This window comes from Cydia fagiglandana, chromosome 11, assembly GCF_963556715.1.
Source record: "Cydia fagiglandana chromosome 11, ilCydFagi1.1, whole genome shotgun sequence".
In the NCBI taxonomy this organism is placed as follows: domain Eukaryota; kingdom Metazoa; phylum Arthropoda; class Insecta; order Lepidoptera; family Tortricidae; genus Cydia; species Cydia fagiglandana.
In genome coordinates, this window is record NC_085942.1 from 15,498,670 (window position 1) to 15,517,499 (window position 18,830).

Consider the following 18,830-nt stretch of genomic DNA (forward strand, 5'->3'; position numbering starts at 1 on the left):
ACTCCTATACCTCTAGCTAGAATCTTGTTCTTAGGTATCACTACTTCTTGGTTGTTTAGACTGATTGCAATCAAACGTCCTATACCGTTAACAAAGGGGTAAAGTCCTGGTAGTACTAAATATTCTCGACCTTCGTCCAGTCTCATGTCTGGGTTAATGCTAACAAACCCATTATAGTCTCGTGAACAGATCACCTGTACTATAGTGTCGCTTTTAATTCTGGTTTCGTTAGTAGTTTTTAACACGATGGAATTAGATTCGTTGGACGTAACTTGATACAACGTTAACTCCTTGTCAGTCTTAAAAGCCCTAACGGATGGGAGCTCAGTAAGTGTTTGCCCTATTAAAATATCACTTGATAAAAGTGACGCCGGTACTACGTAAGCGACTACCTGTACGTCAACAAAGTCTACTATGACTCTAATTTGAGTCTTAGCACCGGGAGTAATTGAACTATGGCCAAATCCTCGTAGCTTCGGCAAGTCGTCTGTACTGAGGTTAAGGCATAATTCTTTGCATTTCTCTTCAGTAATTAAGGTACACTCGCTGCCAAAATCAATGTATCCGGTCAATTCTACATTATTGACTTTGACTTGTTTATAATATTTAGAATCACTGTTGTAGGTACTTGCTATAAGAAAAACTTTTTTTGACGTTGTACTATTATCATTGGCATTAGATGATCTTTGAGTTTTGCAATTGTTCTCTAGGTGACCATATTTCTTGCACTTGGTGCACTTAATAATATCTTTGGGGCATGTAGGTATAGTATGCCCAAGCTCTCCGCAATTGTAACAAGTTATCGAACGGCTTTTTTGATTTGACGTATTGTCCTTTGAAGACTTATTATCAGACTTCCTAGAAGAGTCTTGGTAACGATCTGAATTAGTCTTTTTGAAAGTGGAACTATCACTGTTCTTATGTGTAATGTTTCGAAAATATTCAAGGACCTGATTGGTGTCATCGTAGTGAGCCCCTTCCACATGCATACGAATATTATAATCATAAATACCGTGACTTAAACAATCCACTGCTTGACGACCCTTAAGTTGGCACCGATTTATGAGCATAATTTTGTCGTAAAAATACTCGACTAGAGTTTCATTACGCCTACTCTTGCGATTTAACATTTCTACTAGCTGATCAGCATAATTTTGGTCGTCTGGAAACGCCTTTAGTAAGTTTTGTTGCCATTCTGCCCAATTGTATTTAACTGTAGTCAGCCCATCGTACCACTTCTTTGCTAATCCCTTAAGTTTCGGTAAAGCATAATATATAGTTTGGCGCTCAGACCAGCCGTATATTTCCGCTGACTCGTTAACTTTTGTAAGCCAATTTTTCATGGTTTGGTTTTTCGAGTTAGGGTCAAATTCTGTAATAATATTTTGTGCTCCAGGAAGATGCGGAGCGTTCCCACGTACACCTCCATTATGTAACATGCTGATCAGTTTTTCTACTATTGAATCGCTCGTCACCTCTGTACATTTGTCTTTACTGTCCGAAGAATGTACAGATTTCGAGCTATTTAATGAAGAAGTCCGGTGGCTTTCATTTCGTACAATCCGCGAGGACGAACGTGGCGAACGAGTTGCATTCCGGTCGTCTTTAATAGTGGTAATATTACTGCGTTCTTGATCAGATCGGTCAATCACACGCGATCGGCTTCTTTCAGGCGATGGAGTATCTATACGCGACCTGCGCTCTGTAGGTACTTTACGTGAAGGAGAGCGGCTCCTAATTACTCTAGGTGACAATGACTTACTACGATTCCGACGCGACCGGATCCGGCTCGTTCTTGTTGTCGGTGATTGTGAAACATCGCGGGAATACCATGATCGCGATGTAGAACGAGAACGCTTGATTGATAGTTGGTATCCCTTGGATGCAGTGGGTAGTTGGTAGCCCTAAGAGATACATTGCTCCTATGTGATTAAACGTTTTAAAAATATAAAGAATGGCGCAAAAAGCGCTCGAAAGTGCAATCCGCGAACTTCAGCAGTCAGTTACAACAATGACAAATCGAATAACATCGCTCGAGACCAAAATAACCGAACAAACTGCTTTAATTACAAATCAAGCAGATGTGATAAATATGTTGAAAACGAAATTTGAGGGTGCACCACAGGAATCAACAAGCCGTAAGTCCATCAGTACTATGCCCCCAGCAGCGCTGCAGCGCCCAGTCCGCCAAGCGAAACTAAAAGCCGCCGTAAACATCACAGCGGCCACCTCGAAGAAAGCAAGCGCTAACATCGCTGGTAAGCCCATAATACGAAGCTCTGATATTGGAGGGGCAGTCACGAAAACACCCGAGGTGCGCCGAGCGCACACGACGCCGTCTTCTGCCTCCATCGAGTCTACAGGCCTCGGCGGCGGTCGGGCCACGACACCAGCGAATTTGGCGCCCGCCTGTTCGTACGAACAGAATGAATTGGATACCAACTCACTACACGACAATGATAAATGGCACACAGTCAGCCGAAAACGCCGTCGAGTTTTCACTGGCGCAGGAAACAAAGATGACGATATTTTGACCGTTGAACGTATTAAGTATGTCCAGGCCTGGTCCTTTAGACCGGAAACAACGACGCAAAATGTATTAAAATACTTACAACAACGCATCCCATGCAAAAGTATTAATGTAGAAAAACGTAGTATTAAGACGAACCTACATGCCGCCTTCGTCGTGAGCTATCCGGAAAGTATAACCGAGCAAATCTACACGCCTACTTCGTGGCCACCGGGTGTAAAGATATCGGAGTGGTTTCGGAGGGGGACTGGCGGACCGCGGCCCGCCGCCATTCTCAACGACAGCCGGCGCGAGCGCACGTCTAGCTCGACCTCCGGCCGCTCGGAACAGTAGGAATGCGTCACCGCCGCAGAACGACCTCACAACAATTAAAGTATGCCATCAAAACATAGCTGCTATAGAAAATAAAACGCTACGACTGGAAGTGCTGCTAGAAGACGAAATAAAGTGTGATATTCTTGCGATATCTGAGCATTGGTTGTCTATCGATAAATTAAAGTGTGTGAATCTTAACGGGTACAAATTAGCATCTAGTTACTGTAGGAATATTACTGCGCACGGTGGTTCTTGTATTTTTACGCGGGATAATATTAAATGTCTAGAGAACACCGACCTAGTTCAATTATCGACTGAAAGATATTGTGAAATATCGGCAATAGATCTACTCGACTTCGATATAACGATAGTTTGCATCTATCGAACTAACTTAATTAGCAATAACGAGTTTCTGATAGAATTAGAACGGTTGCTCAATAAGATAAGTGAAGCCCATCTTAATTGTTTAATTTTGGGTGACTTTAACATTAACTGCTTAGGCGAACCAAACGCGGACATAAACAGATGGTCCGATTTACTATCTACCCATGGTATGGTGAATAAGGTCGACTTTCCCACTCGCGTCACTGCCACTACATCAACATGCCTCGACCACTTATATTCGAACTTATCAATAGATTTCGTTAGTGTTGAACCTGTCATTACGAATTTGAGTGATCATTTCGCGGTTTTGGGAGTACTGCAACTACGAAATAATCGCTCAAAAAAAGTGACACATAAGTACTTAAGAAGTTTCACACAGTCAAATCAATTAAATTTTTCTGCCGCTATTGAGAGCGTCGACTGGAGTTTGATTTTTGCAAAAAACAGTGACGCCAGTAGCCTTGCAACGTCACTTATAAATATTATAGCAAGTAAATTTGACATCTGTTTCCCACTAAGAATGAATTTGTTTAGAGATTGCCCAACCTGGATTAACAATGACATTAAATTATTTAAATCTTTTTTATTTGACATGATTGAATTAGGAAAGCGACATATGAGTAATGAAAATATTAGTAATTTTATAACTGACATCAAATTGCAATATGAAATATTAATTAGGAAGAAAAAGTCTAATTACTATAGTAACATGATTAAAACCGGCAACAATAAATCTAAAATGCTTTGGAATGTCGTGAACAAGGAAAGGGGTAAAAATAACTGCCCACGATTGGATGTCACAGAGGTGATTGTTGACACCGATGGGTCGCAGTTCACAAGTAAGAGAGCCGCGGTCAATGCGCTAAACACCAGGTTCCTCAGCGCCGCGTTGGCGTGCGCCGCGCCGCGCGCCGACGGCGCCCGCGCCCTACGCCAGCTGCGCGCCGCGCTGCCGGCTGCGGATCGTTCCCTTAGGCTCCGACCATTCGGCGTGGAGGAAGTGTATCGTTTGATAACCTCTCTCATACCTCCTAAAGCCTCATTGGACATCTATGGGATAAATATGAAGCTTCTGAGGGCTGCTCCAGCCCCCTTAGCCTACGCCATGACGGAACTATTCAATCGCTGTATAAGGGAGGGCACCTACCCTAAATCTCTTAAAATCAGCAAAATAGCTCCAATCTTTAAAGGTAAGGGTAAAAGAGGGGATATGGATGCGTACAGGCCTATCGCTATTATCCCCGCGATGGCAAAGGTCTTTGAAAACGGTCTCAGCAGCCGCTTGACAAGTTTTCTTGAGTCGACTAGCGCCGTATCCGATAGACAACACGCCTACCGTGCGGGCCGCTCTACAACCACACTGTCTCGTGAGGTGGTCCGATGCGTGGTCGACGCAAGGGAGAGGAAGCAGCAGGTTGCTCTATTGTGCTGCGACCTGTCCAAGGCCTTTGACGTCGCAGACCATGCAGTCCTTACCAGCAAGCTAAAGCACTATGGCATCGACGGCCCGACACTTTCCTTGTTCGAGAGCCTTCTGCAGCAAAGATCTCAAATTGTGATCGGAGACGGTGGAAAGGCTAAGTCGGACCCACTAGAAACTACCATGGGCGTAGCCCAGGGCTCATCGGTTTCAAACATATTATTCTCGTTGTTACTGAACGATCTGCCGCATGCAATACAGGCTGCTGAAATCCTTATGTACGCAGATGATGTTGCTGCAATCGTCACAGCGCAATCGGTGGACGCCATAGAAGAGAAATTAAATGAAACCGCGGCCCAGCTTGCACAGTGGTTTAATGTCAATGGTCTAGCGCTAAACCTCAAGAAGACCCACTACCTGGTCTTCAATCTATCGGGTCGCAGCACGAGGCCACTTGCTGTGTCTGCAAATGGAACCGCTTTAGACCAATTAAGTAGCACCGGTTTCCTAGGGTTCGAAATTGACACCTGTCTGAAGTGGGACCATCATATTGACAGACTCAGCGGAAGAATCGGCAGTGCGTGCTTTGCATTAGGACGAGTAACTAGGTTGGTGTCGGACGAGGTCGCGCGCTCGTGCTATTTTGCCACGGTGCACTCGCTGCTCCAGTATGGTGCGGAGCTATGGGGACGCTGTGCCGAGTGGGAAAGGGTATTCCGTCTCCAGAAGCGCGCGGTCAGGATAATCGCCCGTATCCCGCACAACACTCCTGCACGACCCTATTTTAAAAAGCTGGGGGTGCTGACTTTACCAGCAATAGTCATCTTGCAGGTGGCTATGTATGTGAGGTCAAATCTTTCGGCCTACAAAACGCATAGCATGGTACACAAGTACAACACACGTAACGCCCACAAGCTCGTTGGCGTGGGCTGTAAAATGGCCAAGTCGGCCAAGCTCACCCACATCATGGGGCCCGCCGTCTACAACAACCTGCCCTATAGCATCACCAGCGCCCAGAGCTTGAGCAGTTTTAAATGTCGCCTCAAACGCTGGCTTGTTGAGCACCCGTTCTACGACTATGACGAGTACCTAAATTTTCATAAAAGAGATGTCAAGTAACTCTTAGTTAGATTTATTTAACTGTTAGGTTTATTTCAAATTGAGTTTTGTTTGTTCACGGCATATTGTAAATATGTTCTTATATAACGTGTAAATTGGTTTTATGAATAAATGACTTATGACTTATGACTTATGACTTATGATGACGCCGAATGTGTGTCGCGTGAAGAGTACGACTCGCATCTCAATCGTCGATTACGGCGATCACGAGTACGACGACGTGACTCTCTAGACTCCTTGGAGTCATGGTTGCGTGAGCGTCGTCGCCGCCTTTTACGCGTTGTATGATCAGAGTTTGGTCGTTCACAGGACGTGTCTGTGCGCATAGGAACAGGGCCCGAAGGCGTGAAGCCTCGATCTGACATCTTACTTATAATAATAAACTATTTGTTTAAGTTAACAGTATGAAGCAATCACAACAATTATTTAATCAGGATTTTTTTGTTAAAATCAGGTAATAGTAACTAAATGAGTTCTTGACTGCACGACTGTACGTGGCAATTTTCTTTTAAAATGTTAAGAATAGTTGTAAAACGAGAGAAAGAATAATAGCTAAGGTAACATAACCATTTTCTATTAGGTACAAGCAATAAACATTAGATATTAAAACTAATAACTCTTAACTAAATCGACTAAGATATTTACACTATTGTACATATAATATAACCGAAACCGAGCCATATATGTCTTCTGGAATTAAAAGTTTTATTTTAATTCATGTATAATAATTTATGATTACCAAAGAAAATGGGCTAGAATTCCCAATATTCTACTACTCCAAAAAGAAAATGGGCCAGAATTCCCAATATTCTACTACTCCAAAATAATACCAAAGAATATTGAGAAAAAAAAGAAAACTATTTGATCAGTTAAATGCATACAGATTAGGAAATGGTTATCAGTAAAACTAGCATTAAAAAAAATATTGTGTTAGGCAGGTACAATAAAATACTGTTTGCACCTATGCAGGGAGTTCTTCAAACAAAACAATATTGACCAAATTTTATTAATAATGCCGACTGTACCTTTTATGCACAATCCTACCAGAAGTCAATTTCAAAATCTTCAACTAGTTAAAGTTGAACTGCTTTACTCCATCCATGCTGAGCTAAATTCAAGGTTAGTAACAATACTGTACCTACTTATATGATATGTAGGTATATAATTAATGAACATTGTATCATTGTGTATTGTATCATTGTATTGTACAATAAATAATATCTTATCTAAATAAAATTTAATTTTTATGACTAGTTTACTATTTTATAAATAAGTTTATATATTTATATATATTGTGTGTAGGGTCCACTTCACAGCAAGCGAACACTCTATAACCATAAGCTTTTGCAACTCTAAAATTGACTGCCCAAGGAAAGGATGCAGTGCATAATTCACATACCCCGCTGTCAGCAATGTTTAAGTTCACCCATTTACAACACATGGTAAAAGTTCAAACAATATTAAACAAACAGTCCAAGTAAAATGAGTAACACGATCTGTCTCAATCGCTTAACCATGATAGGTACTGCCCGCATATCATTATGCAAGCAAAACTGAATGTATCAAAATTTGTAACTCGAACAATAATTTTAATCAGAAATAGGTTAGTGTATCCGACTCCTCAATGAATTGTTGTACATTAATGATTAATGCAAACTAAATAAATAGTCTTAGAATATACCGTGTATATTGCCATGCAAAGTTAAAACTGCAATTGTTCTAATATCAAAATTAACTGAAATTGTAATTTGAACCTTCCGGTCACAGCAATAAGATTCCTATTTCAGACTCCAGCTATAATTCGGCTAAGCGAAATAGTTTACAAAATTGGGACTGTCAATAGGTTGCAGTTAGATAATTATGCAAATAACTATGTGACTTCAATTAGATCCACTATAATTTCATGAACATTTCGTTTACAAAGAAGGATTAGATCAACATAGCATTATCGTGATATCCATAAGAACCTCGAATAAGTAACATTTTCCGAAAAAACGAAAAGAAACATTAAAATAACTGTTTAGATAATGAAATGAAATTGTATCTTTAATCAGCGTATTCATTGAAAACAAGTACTTATCGACCACTAGGAGGGAAAAAGGTTGGTCGTTTTCGGTTGAACTAGCCGGTAGCCGGTTCATAGAAACGTAAACATAAACAATGCAATTGGCACTTACCGGTCAAGACGCGGTTAATCTGCAAATACGTACGTGGACGTAAATGTTCCTTGTCACTTCTGATTTAATAAAATCAAACCACAGTTTAATGTTTACACTTATTATTACTTATATTTCAATATCAACAACGAGCACAGTCATAGTTTTCTTACAGTCGACGCCATATTGCATGCCTCCAAAACAAACCTTTTTTGCTTACACCCTTGCTATGATAACTTTTAAACGAATATTACATTTATTACTTCTATTAAACATTTATAAAATCTTTTCATATTATGAAATGAATTATGGTGTATGTTCAACTTACATAACTTAAGTGATTCTTTTAATAAGTATTAACTAAAACATGGAATACTATACCGGATGCCTCAGTGCAATACTGTGTTAAAATGCTACTCAATGACCTTATTTTGTTTAATATTTATAAGTCGAATCAAAATAGAAATAATTTGATGGTAAAAGAGGTGTTTTATTAATAATATTGTATGTCAATTAAGCAGCATTTCTAACATAACTATTATCACAGACAAAACACAATCATACATAACCTAGTGAGCAATGCAAACGGTTCCAGTGCTCCTGGAAGCGCCCCTGCCATCTCTCTGCAATGGTGTTCAGTATGCTGTTTGGGCTGCCACTCAACCTCTTCACTAAGGATGCCACTCTTTAAATTAACTGGTCCCGGTAAGAACCAAAAGCCCACAGCGGGAGCTTTAAGTCACCAGCTCACACCTCCACAATCATTATCATTACGCGTTATTGACTCCAAGCACCACCCATTTGATTACGTGTTTGGACCCCTAATTATTTTGGGCCTCAGATAATCACGGGAAGAAGAGCCTTAGGTAAACGTGATAGACTTTATTTTAGTAGAGATTGTAATCATGGTTGGACTGTTTTTTTTAAATTGATTAGTGTTGAACGAGATAAAGATTAAGAACAAGTTAAGTGTATGTATGTATTTAAATCTTAAAAAATATTACGAAATATTTAGGTTATCAGTAGGCACTAGGTCGGAAAGGGGACTAAAATCAGAACACGGCCAAAAACAAAGAACTCACAACGCACGTCGATTACTAATTTATAGTAGGTATACTTATGCAAACCTATTAACAATGTGATTACTTACTGGTTATTTTTTTATAGTATTTCGTTTTTTGTAGGCCATATTATCACTCTAATATGCTGAGTCTCGAGTAGAACAATAACGGAGACAACGTTAAATCAGATTATACATTTCTTAAAACTTCTTTGATATTTCAAACAAACTCTATAATTAACTTTTCGTATTAAAAAGCTTTGATGTTCACCTCCGACATTTAAAACAGTTCTCAAACCCAAAAAGGCTTTGGTTTGTAGGAAATTACCGTAAGTTACTTTTATTTATTATGCATACGCACAAGTTATTAAGAGTTACGGTAAATGATTTCGGGGAGCTCTATCTCTTGAATTCCTGGCGATAACCTTTGGGCTAAGACCTTGGATAGCGAAGTTGTTAAATGCTGACATTTGGCTTGAATACTAGCAGTATTAAGTTGTTATTTTATTAAGTGACATTGTATTTTCATAATTGCATCCAACTAGATCAGCGGTCGGCAACCTTTGGCCGCACTTTGCTAATATTTATGACTATCAGACATTGTCATTTGTCAATATTACCTACATACAAAATAGCCAGGGAGGCTCGCGGGCCGCAAGTGAGAGGTTCGCCGGCCGCATGCGGCCCGCGGGCCGCTGGTTGCCGACCGCTGAACTAGATGACTATGTAGGAAGCAAAAGCTATCACGCTACGGTTGCTGGGCTTTTATCGTAGTAACGCGAATGATATGTTTTATCAGTAGATATCTACATACTCGTATTTTAAGTAGCTACCTACTGAATTAAGAAAACCTACCACTACCAGTGTATATTGGCATACTTCAGTATATTTGAACAAATGAGTGGTGTTTAAAAAATAAAATAGGTATGTAATATAACAAACAACAAAATTTACTTCTTCTAAACTACTTTTGACGAAAAAAAGTAGCTGATGATGACATTTGGATTTCATTGTTTATTATTTAAAAATAATAAGGCGTAAAAGTGAGCGCTGGTGGCCTAGCGGTAAGAGCGTGCGACTTGCAATCTGGAGGTCGCGGGTTCAAACCCCGGCGCGTACCAATGAGTTTTTCGGAACTTATGTACGAAATATCATTTGATATTTACCATTCGCTTTTCGGTGAAGGAAAACATCGTGAGGAAACCGGACTAATCCCAATAAGGTAGTTTACCCTCTGGGTTGGAAGGTCAGATGGGGCAGTCGCTTTCGTAAAACTGGTGCCTACGTCAAATCATGGGATTAGTTGTCAAGCGGACCCCAGGCTCATCTATCCCCAGGCTGCCGGGATAACGCGAGGAAGAAGAAGAATAAGGCGTAAAAGTAATTTTTAAATAAAGTCATTGGATCCCTGGATAAAAATATTTTAAGGGCGTTTTATGCCCTAACAAAAAGTTTCTTAATTAAATTTCTACCAATGCTGACGTAAACAAACAAAAGGGAAGGCTATTCAAACGCCGTAAATCTCTCCAGACAGCATCCACCCACAATAAATACAAATACGAACGCTGAACAGTATTTAATTAATTTAGATGTTTGGCCCGGTCGCGATAGTTTGCGCGATAGGCCGCGAGATGCCGGCACAGGAGAATGACAAGAAAGGGCCCAGGTAAAGAATATTTACAATTAAAGTTTACACTTTCTTGCAGTAGGTACATATTTAATGTAGGTAGCTATTTTTTTTAATTCAACGCATTTGTTGAATTCATAACTGGTGCTTTTAATTATTATACACATTACTAAAGAATAACATGGATATTTGCATGCAGATTTAGAAAAAAAAATAGAATCGCTTATTTTTTTGCGTTTGTAACATCTAGTAAAGAGCAATGAATACTTTGTACGGAAATTTTACTGTACTTTGAGCGTATGACGAAAAGAAAAATTACGACTTGCTATATTGCTACTTTTATTCATGGATTTTTATCTGAAACCCTGCACTTCTTTGCTTTGAAAGCCCTTATGAGAAGTAGCAACTATTCGAATTTCTCACAAACACTGCTTGCAGAACGTTTATAGACGCAATCAGCATAATATAACTCTATGCCATTCTATGTCCATTATCGGCGCAGGAGCATCGGGTCGCGCATTAAGATGCAGATAAGGAGACAGCTCCTTTCCGCGCTGACCGACTGAACCGAGCGGAATGAGCGAATGGAATGGTGACCTGCGGCTTTCCTTTTGTTTTGACGGTTTAGGTTTCCTATTCTTAAAATTTCCGGCCCTGCTTTGAAAGGACTTAACTAAGAATTTAGCCGAATCACAATGTCTCAAATTTTTTTTTGTAGGCCTGCTATTGTGTTGCGGATATTATAAATATGTAACAAAAGGTGGATTCTATACTCCTGAAAAGGGCAGCCAATCGTAAAGGTACATGTAACATGTAAGTAAGCATAGGTAAGTATATTATTTATGAAAAGTGTATTACATTCAGGCAATTTTCATTTTTATCTTGATTCGAAGAGTAGGTACCTAAACCACAATTTATTACCTTACCCATGGATTTGATTGACATCCTACTTACTGTTACCCTACCTGATACAGTTATAGGAACCTATCCAATTCGCCCACTGTAAAATGAGACCGAGATAAAACCTTTAATAGGATTACGTTTGAATTTCCATATAATTGGTGCTCCAAATACTATGAATTCGACTGATTTCCCGTCCACATGACTCTCTATATTGAACTGTCAACTTTATCCAGCACATGATAAGATATATTTTAGAATCGCATGAGTTTAAAACGTAAAGGATATTAGAATATTATTTGAATAGGATCCTAACCTGTGATAAGGTTTAGAGATTTGAGTGATAAGTATGCGCACATATTCTAGTTCAGTTTACAATATGATCGTAGATTTCGATAATGCATGAATTTATGTAAACACATCACATTATTGGCTCGTTATTTTAATTTATCTAAACCTAAACTCATATTTCAGGCGATAAATGTTGCCTATCATCGATTAAGCCGGCGTGTTTTAGGATTCAATACTCGTTCAAAATATAAATGTTCTGTAATCGGTACATCTTTAAGAAATATTAACACAGTACTGGTTGTGAAAGGTACACTAGTATTGACTGAATTTCTGTCTGTATATTTTAGGTATATTAGCAATACAAACAGTCTCGATTGCAGCAATAAAATAACATATTTACACAGTACAATAAAACCTAATTTAAAACAGCCAGTTACTCCCACGGAACAAATCGAACCCGACGACAATCGATAAGCCGGTAATATCGATATAGAATCGATTGCCCATAATCGGCTTAGTCGATTGCTAAAGGTAATTTCATTTGGAGGCATTGTCGTGAGGGATCTTTGCTTAGGATGCTATTACTTTCGTACCAAACGCATTGCTCGAACCAAACCAGTGTAGAAAGACCTCTAGATGTTAAGCAAAATATTGTGAGTTCAGAGCACACTTATACTAGTACAAAAGAGGTCGCACTCGGGAAGAAATCAGTGTTGTTTTCGACGGGAGATCGAAGATTGTGCACACATAATCATATAGACCTATTTCAATAGAAAATTATGTGAGATAAGACCTTCTTAGTTGGCCGTGTGGACAATTGAATTTTGACTCAATTGTTGTCTACTTAACATTCGTTGATTATAATCATGTACAATTGTACACACCTATGAAGATATGAATGGAGGTTTGTTTATAGAAATTAGAATTGGGATTAAGTTCAGTGTTAGTTAAGGGCATTATAATATTTATGGGTATGACGACGTGCACATAACATGTGCCTCTACATAGATTTTTTTTACACAAATAAGTCCACAAAGCACTTTAATAAGGATATGCGTGCATTACGGATTTCTGCCGTGCGTTTTTTATCCGCAAAATCTGTGAAGTATGGAACCTTTGAAATTGAAGTGCGGAAAATAATCCGTATGCGAATAAATCTGTGATTTAATTGCTGCCGATTAGTTGCAAGTACGAAGTGTTAAAATGTAATTGATTAAGTGTCTAAATTAATTTCCAATTTTGTTGCCGTGTTTTTTAATATTTTTATTTCAAAATATTAAAAAAATCACCGGAATACTAGAAAAATCAGATTCCTAGTAGTCAGTAAGGTTTTATTGTTTTAAACGCGAATCCTAACCGATTATTCCATAATTGACCCATAGGTAGTTAAAGTTAACAGTACCTAATTAATCTTGTACTGCAACCCGTATGTGAACAAAAATAATGCTGCATCATTAGAGAGCGTTACCCGATCCTTTCTATTTACAAACCAGTAACTTTCAAAACCGCTTATATCCATACTAATCCTTCTTCCAAAAAGTAACTTGTCGCTAAAGACATAAAGTCGAATTTACGGTCACAGTTAGTGAAGATTTACGGCTTTGTTGAAACGGAAACGAACAGTGCATTTCCAGGACTATATTTAGAAGGCAGGTACGGATGCGTTTAGTACTGTTTGTGCATTAGACTATTTACGTAGTCCGGTCAATTAGATACGAATACCGTGGTAATTACTGCCAGATGGAGTAATTAAAATAAACGTATAAATAAACCGTTTTTTTTATATAGGCACATACATATTAAGCAGCCCGTTTTACCTAAAGCTTTAGTGCGTAAATAGGTATCATTAAATGATTTAGGGTGAATCATTAAGTCAGCATATAAATATAACTTACATATATGTTAAGCATTTTATATAGTTAGTAATAATAAAGATACCTATCCAATACAAAGTAAACAATACGAAGTATGTAATAAAGAAGAACTAGTATAAGTATAAACTATAAACTGAAATAGATATCTTAAACGCAATAATATTTAGTACCTATAGGTAATAAAATAACTTTATTGGTTTCCTAGTTGTACCTATAGGCTAATTACAATCTGTAATACTGTTTAACTAAGATTCAAATAAATTAGTACTGTTTCGCATCCAACATTTTATTAGATTTCATAAAATGTATACTTTTCTTTTATTTCCTACCCACTTTCGTACTAGGGGCCCGATTCGAAATTTGAAATAGACATCTATTAGATATCTTTTAGACATCACCAAGATACGATAACGATATATTTAAGATCTAACCTGTCAAATTTGACATTTGCGCGAATCTGGAGATACTCTTGAACAATTTCCGCGGGATATGACTTAGAGATCCCATTCACATCTAATAGATATCTTACTTATCTAACGTAAGTGACATTGGTTGCCCGAATTGCGCTGCAAAAGAGAACTACATAGTCGATATCTAAACTATAACGCATCTAGAATGGATCTAGTACGTGTCGTCTTTTGTGAATATGTTGAAGTTCGAATACAGCAGTATGTATCAAGTTTTGTTACGAAGAAGTCGCACATTTTAATTTTACATGTATAATTTAAGTACATGCAATGCAATAAAATATATCAACTAAAACGGTACCTAATTTCAGTAACTTTAAAAAATATATACCTTTCTTCTTATGAATAAGGTTCATATTACGAATGGCGAGATTTGCAATCGTTTGTGGTCAGAAGAAATTATCAAGCAACCCGCTAACCATCTTTGTGTTTCCGTGTTAAAATACCGTAAGGAATTATAGGTGTTTGTAGACATGTACATATTATCCTATGTCCCTATACCTGTACAAATGAAGTGCTGTTTAGGCATATTTTTATGCTCAAAGAGAAGGAATAACCCTGACTAATGAATTAGATTAGATTAGATTTATTTATTTCACAACATATGATTACAGTACAAATTACATTAATGTCAATTTATAAGAATCTATATTGTGATCGTCAGAAATAAATTTAAATAAATAAATTTAAATTTTAATTTACCTAACTTTTTTTTTATAAAGGAACGTTTTAATGATAATACGGTTTGAACTTATGGTCAAACCGAGAACTAGTTACTTTTGTAAAATGAAATGTTCCCGTTTTCGAGAAAACCTTTCATTAGGCAAACGGACATGGGACCTACTTACATGACACACAGTAGGTAATGTTCTAACTATAGGGTGACAACATACATATCGTAAATCGTACAAAACTTTTTTCAACAGAATAATAAACGCGATTCTTACTAAATACTGGTATAAAACAGTAGCTAACATTTATATACCTACTGAATGCGTAGGACTGATCCTGCTCACGTCTCCTGAATCACCCTATATACGTTTCAAGTCAGTGGACGTAACTTAGATCCTTCTGGATGTAAGGCTACGCAGATGTAATGCGATCCTCATTGTCTAATGCCTGCCATTAACGAGTACCCGGTGAACGGGACGTATGATGCCATATTTATTCCGTAAACTGATACTTTGCCTTACTGTTATTGGGATTTTACACTTTGCGGTACACCAGGGCCCGGGGGGCGGGTGCTTAAGAAGGGAATATTTATTATTTTTCTCAAACATGCAATGAAATATTGATGTTATGTTCCTTATAATAGGCTGCGAAGTATGACGTTTCAGGTGCGGCTAGGACAAAAGGTATTTAATGGAAATTCATACAAATCTTGCAGGCCTAGGCCGGCAAAGTCCTCTTTTTTAATTTTCATTTCACAGATATTTGTGACACAGCATCGTGGCATTCATCCATAAAAAAAAACTAGAGGCAGTATTGGCTTTATGGTTCGTAATGACACTGCCACTACGCCTATAAAAAAAAAAACAAAAAACAATGTTTGCTATAATTTGCAGTTTTATTTGTATAAAATCAACATGAACTTAATAAATAATACATTATTAACCAAATTTTATAATTTTAAATTATAAATTTAACTACACAAATAAAAACATTTAAATATCATCTAAACGTTAGCGGTAAAAAGGTCTACTCAAACACGCGTAGTTATTTTTTTTTAAATTGTTATGGAGGTAAAGTTGAAAAATTTTCATTCTGTTTTATTGGATTTATGGTCCGTTGTTGATTTTTTTCTTTAATATGAGTTCCGACGAAATAATGAAATTAATTGTAATCGTAGGTGTTGGAATTGGCAGCGTAAGCAGAATTGATTTTAAATAACTTGCTGCCTGTGCCGCCAAGTCAAAGACGAAGTATGTATATGGTTGCTTATGGCAATTTTATTATTTGATAAACTAAGAAAAATGGCTTACAGTTTATTAGAAACAGTTTTGTGGCATATTTTAAAGTAAGTAAGTAAGTAAGTAAGTAAGTAAGTAAGTGTTTTATTTGTAAATATAGGTAGAATTACAGTGGTGGTCAGTTAATATATGTACAGTTTCACTATATTTTACCAAACGGCGTACAAAAACATTGAACTTAATACTAGAAACTAAACTATCATGCTCATCGCGTACGAGTAACAGTGTAATCCTACTTACAGCTATGTCAATTCAATAATGAATATCAGGTACAAGTACATAGTTATAAGAATTAATAGATGTAATATAAAATATAGATTTCTATTATTATTATTTAGTATCATTATGTATAATTAATAAATATTATGTCAATTTAATGCCTATTAAAAAGATAAAACAAATTGTCATAGTATATAATCACTCTAAGTCATCATTTAAATAATCTGTAATGGAATAATAGCATTTATCAATCAATAATGTCATTAGCTTATTTTTTAATTCGAATATACTTAGTGACTTAAAGATAATCGGCAATTTGTTATATATTTTACTGGCCAAGTAATACACACTCTTTCGCAACAATGCTGTATTTGCAGGAATCGTGCACAGATTGTGTACATGCTTGTTTCTCAGATTTCTGTGAGAAACATCAACATGTTTTTTGAACAAGCTTGCATTGTTTTTTACAAACATTATCACTTCAAAAATGAAAAGTGAGGGCATCGTCAAAATTTTTAAGTCCTTGAAATACGGTACGCAACTGTCGGGTGTTTTGATTCCACACATTGCTCTAATGCACCTCTTTTGTGCCTTAAAAACTAATTCTCTATTTGTGGAATTTCCCCAAAAGATAATACCATACCGCAACTTTGAGGCTACAAAACCATGATATGCTACTAAAACCGCGTGAGGACTTGCTTTTTTGGCTAATATATGTAGGGCATAGGCATACTGACTAAGTTTTTTGCACATTTCTTCTGTATGGGATTTCCAAGATAAATTTTCATCAATTTGTACTCCTAAAAACTTTGTGTCGGCAACAGACTCTATACATTGACCTTCATATTTACAGCAAATTGGAGGAGGTATTTTACGTTGGTAGAAATGGATAATTTTAGTCTTATCTAGATTTATCAATAAATTATTTATATTAAGCCATTTAATTATGTCAACAATTGTATTATTAATTTCAGATTCATAGTGATAAATATCTTTACATTCTATTATAACGGTACTGTCATCAGCGAACAGGACCATGGGATATTTGATGTTTCGTGGAAGGTCATTGATATAAAGTAAAAACAGCAAAGGACCAAGAACGCTTCCTTGCGGCACACCATACTTTATTTTACGTTTTTCTGATTGAAAAGACTTTTGATGCTTAGTCCTCAAACAAATTTGAGTGAGCTCTGTATATTGATCTCTGTTACTTAGATATGACCTGAATAAATCCAACACATTTCCTCGTATTCCATATGCATTAAGTTTTTTTAAGAGAATTGTATGGTCTACGTAATCAAAGGCCTTAGTCATGTCCATGAAGACTGCACAAATATAATTACGCCTATCCATAGCATCTATAATGGGCTGTACGAGATCAAATATGGCCATATTTACTGTTTTCTGTTTTCTGAAACCTTTTTGTTCTGTTGCAAAAAGTTTAAATTTATCTAAGTAACTGTACAGTGCCTCGTATATAACTTTTTCAAAGATTTTTGAGAAAATTGTTGCCAAAGCAATAGGCCTGTAATTTTTTATATTTGTTTTTTCACCTTTTTTATGTAATGGCTTTACAATAACAGACTTTAAGTTATCGGGATACACTCCAGTTGCAATACTTAAATTAATAATATAACTAAGAGGGACAGCAATTATATGTGCAACTTCCTTTACAACTTTAGTGCATATGTTGTCATGTCCGACACTGTTAGTGTTTTTCAAAGACTTAATTATTGTGAAGATGTCATGAGGGACAGTTGGTTTCATGTACATAGACTGAATGCAGTTTACATTTATGTCATATTTTTGTCGGGCTGATGGCGTTTGATCAGTAAAAAAGTTATTGAACTCATTTGCTATGTCTGTTGGATCTGTAATAATAGTATCATCATCTCTAATAATTTTTTGAATAGGTTCCTTAGGGAACTGCTGCTTAGTTTTATTTATTACTTGCCATGTAGCCTTGGGTTTATTACTCGCAGATTTAATGAAGTGATCATTTTGTGAGCGTTGCGTTAGAGTCAAAATTTTCTTAAATCTAGCATTATATAATTTAAACCTATCTCTATTCTGGGCAGTGGGACATAAACGGTACTCCCATAACATGGACCTTCTCTTTTTACTACATATCTTGATGCCATGAGATATCCACTTAAATTTTCGAGTAGATTTAACTTTTATACTCATCATTGGAAAACAAAGGTTGTACAGACAAGAAAACGTATCCAGAAAGGAGTCAAATGCCATGTTACTACATAAATGAATGTAACTACATTTACCTACGGGCCCTTGAATCACACCGTCACCGCCCAATACGGGCATGTTTTTGCGAGAGTCAGCGGTGAGGCATAATTTCACTTACTTGTAACTTTTGATGTATTACAGCTACACACTTGAAACTTCACACACACAATAAGTATTATGTGTTTAATCAATAAAAAATCACTTGGAGTAATAATATTTACTATTTTTTCTGCTATCAAGCAATATATCAGTCA

General features: G+C 37.1%; 2 protein-coding genes across 2 annotated transcripts in view; both read left to right on the forward strand.

Annotated features, from left to right (window-relative positions):
* The window catches only part of LOC134669093 (cytosolic Fe-S cluster assembly factor Nubp1 homolog), a 285,812-nt gene that overhangs the window by 81,092 nt on the left and 185,890 nt on the right, over positions 1-18,830 (forward strand). The window lies entirely within an intron of this gene.
* LOC134668676 (uncharacterized) lies at positions 3,969-5,768 on the forward strand. The gene has a single exon (XM_063526118.1). It carries the CDS (start codon positions 3,969-3,971, stop codon positions 5,766-5,768), a length of 1,800 nt encoding a protein of 599 aa, XP_063382188.1.

Excerpts from the sequence above, each read along its gene's own strand:
- LOC134668676 (XM_063526118.1), top strand. The coding sequence starts at position 3,969 with ATGCTTTGGAATGTCGTGAACAAGGAAAGGGGTAAAAATAACTGCCCA.